This window comes from Poecilia latipinna, unplaced genomic scaffold (assembly GCF_001443285.1).
Source record: "Poecilia latipinna isolate Pla-1442-1.1 unplaced genomic scaffold, P_latipinna-1.0 Scaffold2688, whole genome shotgun sequence".
In the NCBI taxonomy this organism is placed as follows: Eukaryota; Metazoa; Chordata; class Actinopteri; order Cyprinodontiformes; family Poeciliidae; genus Poecilia; species Poecilia latipinna.
Genome location: NW_015115304.1, coordinates 37,680 through 56,240, shown reverse-complemented (window position 1 = coordinate 56,240; position 18,561 = coordinate 37,680). Strand labels below are relative to the sequence as shown.

At 39.5% G+C, this 18,561-nt stretch overlaps 2 protein-coding genes across 2 annotated transcripts in view; both read left to right on the top strand.

The window, feature by feature from the left end:
- The window catches only part of ndst1a (N-deacetylase/N-sulfotransferase (heparan glucosaminyl) 1a), a 21,844-nt gene extending 10,651 nt beyond the window's left edge, over positions 1–11,193 (top strand). The window contains exons 5-14 of the mRNA XM_015020921.1: positions 3,261–3,446; positions 4,602–4,730; positions 5,444–5,626; positions 5,996–6,092; positions 6,324–6,447; positions 8,055–8,229; positions 8,327–8,497; positions 9,745–9,854; positions 10,838–10,940; positions 11,032–11,193. Coding sequence (XP_014876407.1) covers positions 3,261–3,446; positions 4,602–4,730; positions 5,444–5,626; positions 5,996–6,092; positions 6,324–6,447; positions 8,055–8,229; positions 8,327–8,497; positions 9,745–9,854; positions 10,838–10,940; positions 11,032–11,151 — 1,398 coding nt within the window. The 3' untranslated portion in view covers positions 11,152–11,193. The remainder of the gene's footprint in view (positions 1–3,260; positions 3,447–4,601; positions 4,731–5,443; positions 5,627–5,995; positions 6,093–6,323; positions 6,448–8,054; positions 8,230–8,326; positions 8,498–9,744; positions 9,855–10,837; positions 10,941–11,031) is intronic.
- Positions 11,194–16,843: 5,650 nt separating this feature from the next.
- The window catches only part of cd74a (CD74 molecule, major histocompatibility complex, class II invariant chain a), a 7,589-nt gene continuing 5,871 nt past the window's right edge, over positions 16,844–18,561 (top strand). Inside the window, exon 1 of the mRNA XM_015020929.1 lies at positions 16,844–17,049. Coding sequence (XP_014876415.1) covers positions 16,961–17,049 — 89 coding nt within the window. The 5' untranslated portion in view covers positions 16,844–16,960. The remainder of the gene's footprint in view (positions 17,050–18,561) is intronic.

Below are 18,561 nucleotides of genomic sequence, written 5' to 3'. Positions count from 1 at the left end.
AACTCAATTTTAAAAAAAAAAAACATCATTTAAAAATAAAATGTTTTTTTTTTTTTTTTTTTTTTTTTTTTGACACCCATGCCTCCATGGTAATAAAGAAATACTACACCCTCTTTTATTTGCAGAGCTTTATGCGCTCAGATTTTTTTTCCAAGGTCTGAATGTATTCAAGTTTAACCTCATTGCTGCAAAAATACACACCAGATTCCACACTGTCGTTATTTATTAACCTGAAATGAAGAGAAATTGGAAAAAGTGGTGTGTGAAAACTGAGCACAATGTTGCTGCTTTCATTGGACTTAAAGGGGAAAAGTAGCTGCCCGGTGCTGCTAATCAGATGTGGATGATTTGGTTAACATCGGTAGCTTGTGGCCGTCTCTTTACAACCAGGAGGTTTGGCTGTGTGTTGCTGCAAAGCATGAACGTTTGCCCCGCATAACGTCGAAATGTACTAACCGTGACTTTAAGCCGAGTCATTGACCTTGAGAAAGGAAATTTTTTGTTGGAAAATAACTAAGACTGCACAAAGGAAAAGTATTAAACTGAAATTCAGTTTTTATCAGACACTTATTTCTTTCTCATTATAAAAAATTTTCCACCTTTATGAGCTTCTCACCTACTAAAGATTCACACTTTTTTTTTCTTTGAAGAGTCCAGCCCTAATAATAGTAATAATAATAATAATAATAATAATAATAATGGTAGATTTAACACCCGCAACTTGACGTTCCATAAAGTTTCCGAGGCAATTCCACTGCTCATATTCTCTTGCATTTTCCATATTGAGAAACACTTGTTGCCTATTGACTGGAAAATGACAGAAACACCGTTTCCAAAACAATTTCAAGTCAGTATTTCCAGTAGAAACATTATTCATAAATGAAAAACATTCAAGGTAGCTTTATGCTAATCACCGTAGGTTCGGAAGTCTTGGCAAAATCACCCAAAGGTGACGCTGTGCAATGCTCAGAAAAACTGCAACACACACAGGAGGAGCACCTCCACAGACTCAGCAGGCCTCAGTCAACGAGTTAAACGTTGCAGTTCTTCACCGGGGCGTTGGCAAAAGACCAAACCAGTTCGGCTTGTTGGCTTGAGTGTTGCCAGGAGAAAAAGTCTCTTGTATCTCAAAGCAAAATGACCGCACGACTTGTGTTTATGAAGCTACATCTGAATAAACCACACGACTTCGAGATATAAACAGGAGCATGAAAAGGCTAGAGAACTGAACACAGCTCTTCAGCAAGAAAGCATCCAGCCGTCTGTCCAGCTTGGCGGTGGAGGGTTGATGATTTGGGTTTGTTTTACAGCCACGGGAGCCGGGCACATGGTCCTTTCCTCCTTGTTCTCATCGTCACTCGCATCTTTGAGTTGAGGTCTGGAAAAAGCCAGTGGGTTCAGCGATTTAAAGTTTTCTCCCTATGCAGTCAAATAACCTTTAAACAATTAAACATGCATGTATTTTCTCTGTAAGCCTCAAGTCGTCATTTTAAAGTCGTGTTTCCACACTTTATTGTCGGCTACTTTATTAAACAACTGGGGATTTATCTGATTAAAACTCAGAAATGCCGTTTCTTGTCTTGTTAATCCCCAGCAGAAAAAAGAAAGAAAGAAAGAAAGAAAATCCCAGAACAAACTTCCAAGTTCATTTGTCCTGAATTAATTCTGTCTGCGCACACAGCAGCTTCAACCTGCGATTCGCTTTACTGCTTCTCTGTGATGGCTTTCAAACATGAAAAAGGAAAGAAGGAGACGTGGGTGTGAGCGTTAAATATAAAGCCGTAGCCCCCCAAAGCCTTAAATGTCACAATATTCCTAACACTCAATGTTAAATTATATTTAGATAATTCTTAAATCTGCATAGTTTTTTTTTTTTCTTTACTGGCATTGTTTTAATTTTGGGACTCATCTGTTGTATCACTTGAAGCTCTGTGTTAGGAATACAGCATTTATGAAACTGTTGCTGGGAAGCAATGAAGCATTTATCTTTCAATGCAAACAAATTGTACACCTTGAGCTGACCTGTTGTATGTTTTAACTGTCTATTTACTCAGGCTTGACTTGAAGATAAAAGATTCGACTACCACGCTGGTTGGCTGTTTAATGAAATATATTGGTGTCAAATTTAGCTGTAAAAGCTCTTGAGTCTCATGCTGAAAAACCCCAAAGTCTGGCGAGACTGAAATTGAACATATTAAGTAAATAGCGTAATTTTTAGTCATAAAGGTGCTGCATTTAAAGTTTTGATGCATTCCTGAAGATTTTCTTGCCCATTGCTTAGTAAAGACGACAAACTCGTTCACTTCTTCTTTAATGAGCTCCTGATTTGGTTAAAAGTAGGAATTCAAGGCAGCTGTGTTTTATGTGTTTTGCTAAAGTAGCCAGTTGACAGAAGTTTATCTTGTATGTGTATATATATATATATATATATATAATGTTTTAGGAATGCTGTTAAATTCCTTCATTCTTGGACGGCAACACACAAGTACAACTAGAGTGAAAAGCGGGAATGTTGTAAACACTCCACATCCCAGCTGAATCTTTTTCTTTACTCTTCTTTCAGACCGGGTCGTGTCATCTCACATCACTCACTTTCTAATGATGGTATTACCGACTCTGTGTTATGAAGGCAGCATGAAAGCGAACGAAACGCTAATACTCGGTTTTCTTGCATTGCCTCTCTTTCTTGCCGACGATGTCCAAATAAACGTTTTGGTTATCTTCGCTCAGACGACGTTCTCTGAATTACACGCCTCAGCGTGTTTCTCTGAACGTCTCATGCACGTTTAGGTGGCGCGTATCCAGCTGATGATTAAATGCCTGCCGTTTGCTTCAGAGAAAAATAGGAGTTTCTAATTTTAACTCGGACACAATCTGGAAAAGTCTGGAAATGGATGGAAAAAATTGTTTTTGAAAAAAAAAAAAATGTGTATCTCTACAGTTTGTTCCTCATCTATGCCTATTCTCTATTCATCCATCTGTCTGCCAGTTATCTAACCATCGATCCTCAGTCCTTCTATTTCTGTCCCTGCTGTCTATACAACCATCATTATCTGCCAATTTATCCCATGGGTTTGTCTGGGTATCTATCCATACCTCAGTCAGTTTTATATTTAAAGCCTGCCCTCAATCGAAACATCTGCAGTGAATTCAAATACAACTTTTGCATTATCTTTGGAAATGTAACTCTGTGCAGGAACTCTAGATGCATCATGTATCCCATCGCCTGCCCTCACCTACTCATGCAATTTCTTCCTCAGGAGCATGGGATTCCCACGAATATGGGCTACGCAGTGGCCCCTCACCACTCCGGGGTCTATCCTGTACACATGCAGCTGTATGACGCCTGGAAGAAGGTTTGGGGCATCAAAGTGACCAGCACAGAGGAGTACCCTCACCTAAAACCCGCTCGCTTCCGGCGGGGATTCATCCACAGCGGCATCAGCGTAAGACCACTTTAAACGCTAGTAGCCGTCTTTGAAAAACCATTATGTTTTTGAGCAAACAAACGTCCTGTGTGGGGTTCTGCAAGAATTTGTTCTCGGGCCACTTTTATTCAACATCTATGTTTTCAAGAGCACCTCCTATTATATCTACTTTTTGTTGCAATATGGTGATATTACACACTGTTACTGTCACCTACTCAGTGTGTCCCCAATATCAACAAGTTTTAAAGCCAAATAAAAGCTGTAGTGTTTTGCTTTTCTCCGTCAGCTGTGTCTCGTTGCTCTCCTGTTTTAACCATCGTTTAATACACTAATAGGCGAATAAGAAAACATCTCAACTGGGTTGCTTTCTGTTCCAGACCTCCCCGTTCGAACTTTTTGTTCCTCGTTTTCTTGAAGCATCTCAGGTCGACTGGCAGAATCGTGTTTTCTTTTACCGAAAAGCAACAGACTTCCCCTTAATTAATAGGCAGTCCATCCATCTGTGTTGTTGGGTTTTGCCTCCTTCCACTGAGCGGGAGATGACAACGTGGTCAAAAGAACCGGCGTTGCACGAGACACCGGCAGGCAGGCCTCGGCAGCGGAATGAAGACTGACATCAGAAAGCAAGTGTCTGGGGACCAAAAGTGAAATGTCAACAGCCGACTAAAAAGATCAGGCTTTGTTGGTTTTCGAATAACTTGGTAAATAAGGTAAAAATGGATTTGAATATATTCAGCAGGTTCAGAAGAAAACGTATCCATTTCTTCCCAAGTTGACCTTCGGTGCCGATAAGCCTCAGTCCGCTCTCTTTGTTGCGCCTGTGTGCGGTCGGCCCGGGCGGTCTCAGAACTCCCTTCCCGTCCTTGAGATATGGCAGCCCGAATGGACAGCGCTCACCACGGAACCGATGATTGATATTCGGCTCCCCAGACACCCCTCACTGTACATGCATTTCCATGAATTACCATATAGACTCGGAGCGAACGAGAGGTTTGCTTTGGCTTGATGAGCTGAATAATAACAACATTATTGTGAACAAACAATGTGTGTGGGGGTAAACCGCCCGGAGGAGCGGCGGCTCAGCGGAGAGAGCCGGCGTCGCGTTTGCGTCGGTGCTTCCAACTTTTTTTTTTTTTTTTTTTTTGATCCTCTCCGTGTGTGCTCTCATCGCAGGTGTTGCCCCGGCAGACTTGTGGTCTTTTCACGCACACCATCTTCTACAAAGACTACCCAGGCAGCCCGAACGAACTGGACAAGCTCATCAATGGGGGGGAACTCTTCCTCACCGTTCTGCTGAACCCTGTGAGTCAGCCGCTCTCCCACACAGAGCGTTTGCTTTGTCTTGCGCACTTTGAAGCCCATTTAGATGCCGGCGCAAATTGAAATTTAAACAGGGTGCGGGGAAAATGACTCAGATATGTTTTTCATTTCACTCCCAACAAAAACCGCTTTTAATAGAGCCGGGACACAATGGCGCAAATGCCTCCTGTTCTTCACGTACTTTTGTTTGAGACTGCAGAAAAAGGTCACAGCTGTGGCCGTCTCTGCATAGACTGCAGACTATTTTATTCACATTACTGCGACTTTGCCCAAACGAAAACGGCGCGGGTTGTTTCTGCAGTGGTTTTTATTATTGTTTGATCCTAATTACTGAGTCGGCTCGTCTCTAAGTAGGTTGCACAAAACTGCTTCTGCTTTTATCTTTTGGCGAAAGGACAGCGCTTTAAAGTTGTTCATTCATTATTGATCGATGGGCTTGTTTTTACGTGATTTAATGCAATTGAATCTGGGCCTAAGCTTACTATAATATAAATAAAAGCACAAATTCTCTTTTAAGAAAGCAAACTCCTGAAATCTTGGGCATTTTCAACGGAAGATCCCAACAGTTTAATAAGCTAATTGTTGATTTAAGTCAAGGCAGTGTCGTGGCAACGAGCAGCCAACAGTCTCCCAGATTTCCTCGTCCTTTCTTCTGTTTCAGTAAACTTCTCTCTGCTCGGCATTTCTGTTCGCAGATCAGTATTTTCATGACCCACCTGTCCAACTATGGGAACGACCGTCTCGGTCTGTACACCTTCAAAAGCTTGGTGATGTTTGTGAAGACGTGGACCAACCTGAAGATGCAGACTCTGCCGCCTATCCAGCTGGCTCAGAAGTACTTCAGCCTGTTTCCATCTGAGAGAGATCCCCTCTGGCAGGTGAGGTCAAGGTTTTACACCACCTGTATTTATTTTCTTTTTTTTTTTTTTTTTTTTCCTACCGCCTGTTAGCCTGGAACACATTCCTTGAATATTCTCAACGAACGATGTACTGAAAGTCAGGTCTTTGTGGAAATCTTTGCAGTTAATTGATTATATAGGTTTTATGAAACAAAGAGAGACAGAACTAAAGTGTGGGAAAGCAAAGAATGTGGGTATAAGAAATATGTAGAAGCCCTGTACATTGTTTTTTTGTGGGTGCAGATGGACGTCATCGTCATCTGCATTTTCTTTTGATTTCTACGCATTAAAGTGAAGTCTAATTAATCCCGCTTACGGCTCTGTATCTGTGTTTTTGTGTGACTAAAGGATCCTTGTGAGGATAAAAGACACAAGGACATCTGGTCCAAAGAGAAAACATGTGACCGCTTCCCAAAGCTGCTCGTCATCGGGCCTCAAAAGACAGGTGAGTCACGGCTCTACAGCGCCCTCTGCAGGCCAAGTCAGAAATGATATTACTAAGAGTTTGCCCCGTTCAGAGCAGACCTCTTCCTCTGAATTATAGCTCTGTTTTTATCCTTTAATTGCTACACTTTGGATTATAACAGTTGCTGTTAGATGGAGTATATTTATTAGGACATTTCCATAAAGTTTTTTTTTTTTTTTTTTTTTTTTTTTATCTCTTACCTTCCTCCAGGAACAACAGCACTTTACCTATTTATTGGCATGCATCCTGACTTGACCAGCAACTATCCCAGCAAGGAGACGTTTGAGGAGATCCAGTTCTTCAATGGACACAACTATCACAGAGGCATTGACTGGTGAGACACGTGTTCAGATGTTTAGTCTCCGACCCCCACCTGCTGCCTCCACTCACTTCCTGTAGCTAATGCCGAGTTGGTTAACATTATGCTCGCTTTACAGGTGTCTAGTTTGTCTGCTTCACTTGTTTAACAGAGAAGTCAGATTGATTTATTGGCCAAATATCATGAATGATTAAAGTGCTTCGTATTGGTCGATATCGATCATTATTTATTAATTTTTTATTTTTTTATTTAAGTATCTCAAATACTGCCAAACTGGTGGCACAACCGTTCCTCTTTTTTTTCACAGTTTTCACTCCACGCCGTTGTTTTTTTTTTGTTTTGTTTTTTTAAGCACTTATAAGGCACGCTGCTGAAACCTTAAACTGCTGCTGCGCAAGTTACTCAACAGGTTGTTGCTAGGCAACCGAAGAGCGGCTGAGTTAGTTGAACCTTTCTCAGCTGGCCATGAGAAGTTGAGGGGCTAAAATCTTTCCTCTCCCTACGTCCCCCAGAATCCTTTGTGGTTCTGGATCGGAGTTGAATTAAATTATTAAAAATTCTACCAAATGTATCATCTATTAATACTGATCAGGTGTCTGTATGTATGTATGTATTGTTATTGATTTATTGTCCAACCTCCTACAGGCAGATTATCATGACTACAGCAATTGTCTCGAAATATTGTTTTGGTCTGTAGAAAGTCCCAGTCTTCTCTTGGTGTGCTCTGGTCTTCATTTCTACTACATCTTTGGGTTATGTGGTCTTGATTACAACAGCAGGCTACTGGGCAGTATAAACACCCAACACTTGAAATAAATGCATCAACGCTGCAAATCATCACTTAGTGTAGAAAATTCACTCTGGAGCTCAAGCAACTTGGGATTCTGTGCCTCTCCACTCTTCCTCCACACTCTGGGACCTTTAGTTGTATTTAAAGGATAAAGGGGATTTTGGACCACTGAGCAGCAGTTCAGTCCCTTTTCTCTTTAGCCAGATAAGACACTTCTGACGCTGTCTGCTCAGGAGTGTCTTAACACTAGGTCTGTGATGGTTGTAGCCCATGTAGTTGGACACAGCTCTCTGTGAACCCCGAAGTTATTTGTATTAAAAGTCCTCTATTCGTCGCTCTTATGTATTATTCTGCTTTTCTGAGAAACTGAATTTTGGGTTTTCATTAGCTGCTAGCTATAATTGTCAAAACTAACCGAAATAAACCCTTCATTTACATATTGCTGTTTGTGTAATGACTCTTAGCATGAGTTTTACTTTTTGACGTCAAATTACAGAAATGAACAAACTGCATAATGACCTTTTAATTTGTTGTGATGCACAAGAAAAAAAATGCTTAGAATGGCAGGTCTGCAAATCTATAACCTTTTTTTTTTTTTTAGACCAACATTTCTACAAAAGAAGTGGATTTATTCAAGTTTTATTTATGTTTAGCTTTAATTTCTTTCAAGTTGAATAAACATAAGGCATTAAAAAAATACAACAGTGATTTGTTTTGTTGCTAATGGCTCTGCATAACATCACACAATGTCGTCTGTTTTTCCACCAAGAACCCGCTTGATCAGAAGTTGTGGCTGATTCAAATCCTTCGTTTTGTATTCGTTGTTTGCTAGGTACATGGAGTACTTCCCTCTGCCCTCCAACACCAGTTCAGACTACTACTTTGAGAAGAGTGCCAACTACTTTGACTCTGAGGTGGCTGCTCAGAGGGCTGCCGCTCTTCTGCCTAAAGCGAAGATCATCACCATCCTCATCAACCCAGCGGACAGAGCTTACTCCTGGTACCAGGTCTGTCTTGGTCCTCACACCTGCAGCCCATCACTTCATCTTTCAGAATTTTTATTTTTTTTTTTTCCTTACTGAAACCCAAATCGCTCTCCCACAGCACCAAAGAGCTCATGACGACCCAGTGGCGCTGAAGTACTCCTTCAACGAAGTCATCACTGCAGCCCGCGACGCTTCAATCAAACTACGGGTTCTCCAGAATCGGTGCCTGGTGCCGGGTTGGTACGCTGTCCACCTGGAGCGCTGGCTGAATCACTATCATTCCAGCCAGGTAGTTTGTTTTCCACGTACAAAGTGGCGATCAGTGTGTAATCAGCGAGCAAGCACAAGACGACGAGTTTCCTTAGTTACTGAAGTCTTTCTTGAGATTCCCTGCAGGGAGTTGGCGGTGAGGGGGATTATTCTCGCCTTTGCATTCCTTGAAGAGAGTATTCTAAATCCAGCCGACCTCCGTGGATGAGAGCTGACCTTTACGAACACTCGCAGAGGAAAATTTAACCTTTCGCGCTCCAGTGTGTCTAGATTCACAAGCTGTACGAGCAAGCGGTGATAAGCTGTGGGTTCAGCGTTACGAAGAAAGATTCTTAGTAATACCGTGTTCTCTTTAAGTTAAATGAACCAAGTTAAGTTCTCGGTTCATGCAGCCTGATTTCTGCTTTCAAAGCTAAGCCGTCCACAACATGTGCACCGGGTCGAAGTCTTTATACTGGCAGGATGTGTCCATCTTCAAACACACTGGTGGTTTTAGAAGCTTTTTGGGGGTTTCTGTTTTTCCCTCTCTCACAGAAGTGTGCAAAAAAAAAAAAAAAAAAAAACACCCCAGTGGAGAGAGAGAGCAATTGAAGGCAGAGAAGTCATAGACAATTTTGGAAAATCCATGTTTTTTTTTTAATAGTATTTCTTGGCAAGAAATTAGCAATTAAAATTTTAAAACCAGGACAGTCAGCCATTGAACATCTGGAGGACAGACTCCTCAAATAAATTTGTGAATCAGTGATTTATATTTCAAGACCTATACCACAGAAATAATCAATAATGCAATGGTGGGAAGTATTGACTACTTGTTATTTTACTCCCCAATGGGTTTTATTGATTCATTTACCAGGGCTTGCACAAATTCCAGGGGATTTCTGTCAGCAGTTTCCACAGTTCAACAAAGATGGATGTGAAGACCTTAGGACTGCGGTTTAGCTACCTAATGAGCTGGTTCTGCAAGCAAGACTCTAAAACTATTTATAGACGAACTTACAGTTACTGTATTTCGTCCGAGAGTTAATATCTCGCCTACATTTACTACATGTTGCTCTCTCTCATTAATTGTTGACACCCCCATTTAAGGATTGCTTCTGACTTGAGTGCTTTAGGGGAATTGGTCTGAATTTAATTATGGAAAAGTAGTTTTAAAAAAAAGGAAAGAAAACAAAGGAAGACCGTGTCGGCGTAACTTATTTTCTTATGTTGCACTGTTGTATGCACAGCTGTCCCTCTTCTAATGCCTGGCTTCCTGTCTTCTTCCAGTTGTTGGTTTTGGATGGACAGATGCTGAAGACGGAGCCCGCCTCGGTCATGGATAAAATCCAGAAGTTTCTCGGCCTCCCCAACGTCATCAACTACCACAAGATCTTGGCGTAAGTTTCCCCTCTTTCACTTCAGATCCTTTTCTTTTCAAATGCCAAGATTACAACCTAGTCTGCTTCCTCATAGTGTGTTTTTTAAACTGAAAAGAGCCTTAAATCTTAAAAGGTTTAAACTGATGATGTTGTTCTGCTCTCTCTCACAGCCCAATAAAACCACAGATGTCTTAAAATGTGACAAGAACGTCCTTATCTCCTTTATAAAGAAAAACTTCCTACAGCTTTATGCTTCCTAAGTTAACATCTCGCATACACTCGACATATCTAACTTCTTTACTTGGTAACAGCGTCCACATTGAAGAATGTTTGTCAGCCTGATCATTTGATCCGATCAGAATGGTTTTCTGTAAAAGCGTTTGAGTCTTGAGTGTGTAGCATTCATCTAAATCACTTAAACCTACAACCTATTTATAAGGGTAACTGTTTCTGATTTTATTAGGCACAAAATGACCTTCACAGCGAAAGCCTCATTAACTCTTTATTTTTATTTTATGTTTTTTATCTTGCGCCCACTGACTCTGATTGGGCAAAAAGAGCAAATTGTGATGTTCGGCTTGTATTGAAGAGCAGTCGGACATGTGGAGTGGAAAACCTGCTTTATCTTCCTCAGTTCAAACCCTCAGTTTCATTTATGTCATTTCAAATGTTTTCATTGAGTAGAAAACAAAACCCAAAAAAAAAAAATCTGCATCTATGTTTAACTTTGTTCTGCAGTAGTTTCTGTAATTGTGCATTCGATTTTACTTTTATCTTTATTGAGTATTGCAATATAATGTGACACAACTGTATCAAAATGTATCAACTGGGTAACCCGATCAAACGTTTTACAACAAACAGGAATCAGCCTGAGATGCTCTTAATTTGAGTTTGATGCTCCTTTTTGATTTGATTTGTTCGAAACCTGAGACATGCATGTCGTACCTCAAACGTGAGGTCGGATTTTGACGTTCAGGATTTTCCGTGTCCATCATGTGTAGATTTGACCCCAAGAAAGGCTTCTGGTGTCAGCTGCTGGAGGGAGGAAAGACCAAGTGTCTGGGAAAGAGTAAAGGACGCAGGTACCCTGACATGGACCCCGAGGTAGGATCTTTCTCTCCCAGAAAGAGCTGTTGTAGCAACAGGTCAGCTTGCTGTGAGTCGCCTACATTTAGTCTCCTCCTGTTTCTTTCAGTCACAGGAGTTCCTCAGGGAGTACTATCGAGACCACAACATTGAGCTGTCTAAGCTGCTCTACAGGATGGGTCAGCCGCTGCCCAGCTGGCTGAGAGAGGAGCTGGTCCACACCAGGTAGCAGCACCGCCGCAGGGGAAAACCACAGCTCCACGTTCCGAAACACGGCTCCACCCTGCAGGGCTCGCCGATCTGACAGAGACCCGAAAGGCTGGAGCTCGGGCCTTGAGATGTACCGAACAAGCACTCGAAGCTTAACTCTGATCTTCTTGGCGGAGAGCAGACTGGCTTCAGGGCTGCCCTGAAACTGTGTCCTGAGGATTTCAGTAAGGAAAGACTCGGTGGTGCACAGGGGAGTGTGGGGGGGGAGGGGAGGGGATTCCTCCGGTGTTCGATAATCCCGGTCCCGTCGATCGAAGTGGTCATCGCATAAACTTTGTTGCCTGAGACTGAAAAAAAAAAAAAAAGAGAAAGAAACACAAATGAACTCTGAGCAGTTTTTCCTGTCAGTTCTATAAATGGGCAACAAATGTAAACACTATCACGTGTCCTCTGCGATAAGGCGTGATGTTTGGACAGCGGAGTAGGACAGTATTGTCTCAGCAAACGGCAGCATGTCGGACGTGTCCAGTCAAACTACTTTTGATAGGAGTTATATGAGCAGTAAGTGAGGACATGAGGAGTCCTGACTCGGGGCTGCATCTTGTAGCCTTCCTCAGTAGGCCTTGGTAGAATCTAGTTATTGCATTTACAAGTGCCAGGACAGAATCTTCAACAAACTATCAACCCCTTGGATATCTGAGGGAATCTTCCTTCTTTTTTTTTTCTTTTTTTTTTCTCTTTTGTTTCAATCAGCTCTTGTTTTGTTTTCTTCTGTCTGACTTAACATTTCTGTAGTGCTGATGGAAATGCATATTTTGTTAGAATGTACCAAAACTAAACCTGTTAGAGGTTGTCGTTCTCGCCCAAGCGGGATGAGCAGCGCTGTTGTCGGCCCGGCCTGCAGCGTCGTGACGCCCCGAGCCGGTCGGGGCGCGAACAGGACGGACGGACGGACGGACGGACGCGGAAAGCACAACGGCACTCGAACGAGCGTCGACCCTGATCATAAAGGTTAACTGGAAAGCACACAGAGTTTCATGGCTCCTACTACAATCTGTGAAGAAGATCATAAGCTAGCTACTGTATGCATGGTCCTACAGATTCAGATTGTGTACAGAAGAAAAAAAAAGTGCATTTCAAGATGTTATTAGCGTTTTTATTTGTTAAAATTGTATATTTTTTTTGTGTTTTATGTTTTAATTTCATTTACAAGAGAGTATAGACCTGGGAAGAATAGAGAAAAAAAAAACAAAACAAAACAAAAAAACGACAGACCAACTGTACGCCAGGTGTTTTAATACGGATGTTTGGGTGTAGGTCAAGGTGTTACCATTGCAACTAGGTGTTCATCGGTAACAAAAAGCTGCTTTTACTGCAATAGTTTTGTACGTTGTTCGGATGTAATTACAACGCACATGACGGTTTGTCACTTCCTGACTTTGTAATGTACATAAAAACCCTTCGGTAGACCTAAATTATTGAATGTGTTTGGGTTTTGCTCTCCCATCAGCCTGTTTGTCGTAGCGTTTAAAAACGTCAGTGCTGCGCTGAGGGGGAGTTTGGATCCTTTCATCATGCAGAAGTGTTTCCTCTCACGTCCTCTCACTGCCAACTGTTGTACAAAAGTGCAGAGTTTCTCCGTATATAAAGTATTAAACGCATAACAGCAACGATGGTACTAATCTCCTGGACTGTATGATACAGATTTGTAATTGTTGTCAATAATTTTTACAGTGTAACTAATATTGTCGGTGCTTTTTAATTTGCAAATAAAACACCACTGTATTTTTCATTAGTTGGATCTTTGCTGCCTCACTTTCTTATGCGAGTTTCTGCACTTGCTTGGAAATACAAAGCCGCCCACATTCACTGTCATGGCCAGTAAAGATCTGTAAAAAAAAAAAAAACTCGGAATAACTTGCAAAAAGTCAGAAATATCCAGCATTTAGTATTTTATTTAGTCTGAGAAAATCTTGCAAGCATTTTGATATCTCTTGAACAGGATGTTGAATTGCCACCACAAGCTGTATCTTAATGGTATTTTTCATCAGAAGCCTCCAATCAGCAGTGTATAATTGTGAAGTGGATGATAAATATATAAAAAAAAAAAGTGTGGCATGCATTTGTATGTAGCTCCCCTGAGTAAAGAACCACTTTAGCTGCAATTACATTGTGTGCACAATGATTAACCAAGTCTTATTTTTGATTTTAATAATCACCAGCTACAGTGTCCTCAGTTAAAGCTTAAAAAATGTTTTTATTTTACATATTTGCTGAGGCTGTCGCTAGGTTACAGCAGTATTAAATGAGTGAGATAATCAGTGAAAAACGGAGTTCCTCTACTGTGGTCCTACTTGCTGTCTGCAGAAATGCACAACTTGGTCAGAAACAACCAATCAGAGCCAGGAGGGGAGTCTTAGCGCTGTCAATCGCCCAGGTTTGTTTAATACTGGCCTTCGGCTCGTCCTCACTATTGGGTCCAGAGTCATTTTTCTTCAGTCAATTCTCTGTGGACTTCTTGATATTTTATTTTATTTATTTTTTTCATGGATTCTGTGCCTCACTGCTCTTCATCCTGACATTGCAACCTTGATTTCCAAATGAAATACAAACTTGACCTTCAGCTGAAATCAAAATTTTGAACGACTCAGCCACAGTTTTTTATCTACAATTTTTTTTATTTATTTGTTTTCATAGTACCAGTAAGATGTTTCTGAGAGCGATTTAACACAAGCAGTGTAGCAGTTTTAGTCCATCTCTGACATGTATCTGTGTGTGGTGGCTATTTATATACTGGCTCCAGATCTGGAAATTTCTTTTAAATCAGTCAATGGGCTTTGCTGACATTTAAACCCACTACTTTTGCATTTTTCCTTCCACTTAATTTTGCATTAAAATGATTGAAGCAGCTCTTTGAAGAGTTAGCTTTTTGAGAAGTTAACCTTAATGGTTCACCCTCCACAAGTGGTGTGAGTCATGAAGAGGGTAATGAGCACACAAAGTTCAAATTCAAAGTGTGATTTTAAAGGAGGGTTGTTCGCCAGAGCTCAGCAATTGTCCAAAGTAGAACTTATTTTTAATATGGAGATCATTATAGTTCATAAATCAAATGCAATTAAACAGTTCTTACGTCTATGTGCCAGAGTAAACCTTAACCTCCTGTTAAGTTGAGATATTCCACGAATCACTATGAGTACTAGACATTAAAAAAAAACAAACACACAAATGCTCGAATTCAAATTTAGCACTAAATCTCAATTCATGCCACGATTCCCTTGCTCACAGCAGAAATAACAGAAAACGACACAACAAACTAAAGCTGGCAACACATCAGAGAGGACGAGAGTAAAGGACTGTGAACATGAAAAGTATTTTAAATCATTTTTTCAAATTAATTTTTAACCTCTGATGCTGCCTAAAGAGTGAATCCCTTCACAGAGATTTATAAACTATTTATTTCCAGTTGGATGAGAATCAATCTTGTGAAAGCCTTGACTCCATTTTACACTGGTGTTTATTATAAAACTAGAATTTTATTTTGGTAAACAGATTCAATAACAGCTGTGACAGATATATTATCTTAGATGTCTCGACATATGAAGTTAAAGCAGGCAGGGCAGGTACGACTGCACACAGGGGGAGATATTTCTTGTATCTTGACAGCTGGTTTAAAGAAAATGTAGTTTATCTTTTGTTTTCAGATGACTTCGGGAAGTAGAAACAACTCATTTCCTCAAAATCACACAAGAGACATCAACATCAGACAATGCAAATTAGCATCTTATATTTCGAAGTTTTTGTATGGACTCACCACCGTAAACAGACTGCAGGAAGTTCACACTCTGTAGGTCTAATTCCTTTTTTAGGGAAAAACCCGAAAGCAGGCAAAAGCAGAACAGTGACATGAAAACATTTAGTCAGCCAGGAAGTCAATGTACATACGATCACTTTTTTGAAAGAGAGCCATCACAAATGGCTTCACGCAAAACCAATAAAACTGCAATACTGTGCAAAACGTTTAAACCATCGCTGATTACTTTTTTTTTTCTTTGCTTCCAACGAGTAAGACTTTTATGTAATCTTTTAGAGCGGCCTGCGTCACTGGTTCTGATTTTCTGAAAGCCGTCCATAATTTTCAGTAGATCTTTCCTGCTTTTTCCACTCAATTTTTTTCTAAACAGTCCCCAGTGATGCATTTCTATTATGCAGATCTTTTTTTCCTTGAAAGTACAAAAGAAGGCAAGTGAAGAACAAACAAAAAAGTAAAAGTAGATAAACAAAAATACATTTCCGTAAAAATACATTTACAGAACGCAAGTAGTTCCTGAAAGTCACAGCTTTATGAAGTTAGAATATAAAAATGAGGCTAAGACGTGACACAGGACCTGAAAGAAACCTCATCCACGCACCGGGATTCTCAAAAAGTGAAACAACTTCCTGTGGTGGTTAATTGGATTCCATTTCGTGGTAACCAGAGATTTTACTAACAATATTTGTATCAAAAGGATATGAATGTTGATATCCATATGTAGTAGTTGCTGAACTACTATTTTAAACTAAAGCAGAGGGCTTGTTGGAACTTATTTACAAATAATCTCAAAATTATTCATTTCAGTGGAAGAATTAGGCTGAAGTAATTTATTAATTTTCCCCAAAATGTTTCTTCTGACTGGAAGAATAACAGAGTTTTGGAGAGACCAACTCTGAATCTTGAAGCCATGTTGTCAAAAAAACCCAGTGCTAATTGTTCTAGTATTTCAGTAACAAAGTAAATAATGCTGGCAATATAAATTAAATACAGCGTGTAGTTTCACATTTTATGTCTTTAAACACTTAGAGTACAGTGCATTGCATATGAGCAATTTAGTGAGACACAAACAGTCAGAGGTGCACTAAGCAGTTTGTTTCTGCACCTTAGACTAAGTTTTAAGGGCATTCATATTGAATTAAATTTTCAGGTTGGGATTGGTGAGAACCATCCAACTTTCCCACATAAAAATCAAATGATATTCATGTTTACTGGACCCTGACGACCCTGCAGAATTCTAATAGGAAGCGGAAGTTTATTATTATTATTATTTGTTTATGTCAGAAACTGTTGGAAAAAGTTTCCAAGTTTGTAAGAAAAACTTTAAAACGGTTTCCGATAGTCTAAGAAACTGTATGAAAACCACGTCAAAGGATTAATAGGAAGTCTGGCTGCATGCTAGAAAAGTATAAAGGCATCAAGCATGACTGTGGACTTGTTCACATAATGTTGGTTTCCAAAAATTGCACTATACCTTCCTTTACAGAGCGCTAGTTTTGATAGCAAAGTGCCATAGTTGTTATGATATCGTCATATTGCAGGCATAGTTTCATTTTTATTTGCTCTTTGCTTCCTTTTCTTTTGAACATTCATAAATTTATGGATACAAATAAAAGGAGTAAGTACATCATACAAAACGTCACACATCCCATAATTTTTCCACTATTCAAATGACATTCACAATACTAAGCTATTCTATAAAACTAAAAACTCTAAAACCACTGCATGTAATGAGAAGTAATAGAAAGCTCTAGATCTGAAGACAAAACCACCGTCGTCTCTCTGTTTTCTGCCTCTATCAACTGGTGATGATATGATGAACGACCAATCAGAGCTCACCCCACTGATCCATCCCACAAGTTTTTTTTATTTTATTTATTATTTTTTTTTCAACAGTGGCACTTTCTTACCTTCACTGGAACCCATTTAGTCCTCCTTCCTCATTCTGGGGGCAATTTATACTTTAGAGTGCCTGGATAAATCTTCAGATTGATCCTTTGACGGAGCTGAGACAGAGAGGATGGCCGACAATCAAGAAGATGCTCCCCTGGCCAGAGGAAGTGTTTCTGGCAGCCACGAAGTCCTGGTTAACAATGCAGGGCCCCGAGGGTGAGAGGAACTAATCATGCATTCGTTTTTATTTACAACACAAAATCTTTTTTTTGGGGGGGGGGGGGGGGAAATCTTATTAATATCGTATTTAGTTGAAAGGGGTATTTGTTCATTTATCTAAACTGGGAGAATTTATTCTATAATATAACAATGAAGACCCCAGTCTGCACATTTCCCTTTAATTTGGAGAGTTGCATGCAACAGATGCAACATATTTCCCTTAATTTAGCGGAGTAATCAACTGATTTATATTGTATGACTACTAAATAAAAAGTGTATCTTTCTGATTTCTATTTCAGATCTTAAAAAAACAAAGAAGCCCCTATAGCTCTGTTTACCTTAATATTCTGGAAAAATCTGTATGTTTTAAAAATCTTTATTTTAGTAGTACCAAGAATGATCTTTACTGAAGGTTTCTTCGATGTGCGAAGAGATCCGAGTTCTACCAAGTAACTAGTGACGCTATCACTTGGATTGGCAAGACTCTCTTTTTTCACTGTTAATATATATATTTAAAAGGGATTATTTGAACATGTAAAATAAAATTATTGTCAAATTTAATAAATGTTAAGAATATTTGTTTAAAAAAAAACAAAAACAAAAAAAACTCCTATCCGTCTGAAGTAGACCTTCAGAAATGCTTACATAAACTTCCGCTTTGTGCCGGAGAAGGAAATCTGCCTAGCAACTACTGATGGTCACTTGCTATTGGCGGAGCGTGAAAAAAGACAAACGAAACAGATCCCCTACATTTTCTTTTTTCTTTTGTTCATTTTTGTTTTTATTGTATATAAACCACAATATTGGTAATAGTAACGGTTTTCCTGTTTATTGTTTATCTGGTTATTATTTAGATCGAGAAGGTGCTCTTCAATAAACATCACTTTTTAATGTAGAGCAGTAGAATGGAATAGTGTATAAACTAATGTATGAATTAAACCACTAAATATACCCATAATCTAAACAAATATAAGAATAACAGAGGTAAGTCACAGAACTAATTAAAAGTGTCTTTTTGGGTTATTTGTTTATTTCATTTTTAAACAGTTTTTAAAACTTCTTAGCTTTACTTAAAGTTGCTTTGCTTGTATTTTATTTATTTACTTACATTTAATATACATTTCTCTCCTAAAGTTAACAAAGAAAAAGCTACAGTCACATGAAAAAAAAAAAAAGAATAAGAAAAAAAGTTTGGCTGACTCATGCAATGGGTTTTTTCTATGTATTCTGGACGGTCCAAAGTTCTAATATATCTCTTGTGAAAGTGTCTTTTCATCTCCCCAAAACTCAGACCACTCTTTCGGAAATTCCTTTGAGTCACTTTGTTAATATGTGGGTGGTTAAAATACACCTTGTTTTTTTTAAATGTATTTATTTCCTGTTAATTTTTCTTTCATGGTGTGATCCTTTTTAAATTATCAATATTTTATCTTTTTTTTTTTTTTTTTTTTTTTTTTTTTTTGGTTTGGCCCCAACAACCCTGCCCCCGAATACTGGGGCTCCCCCAAC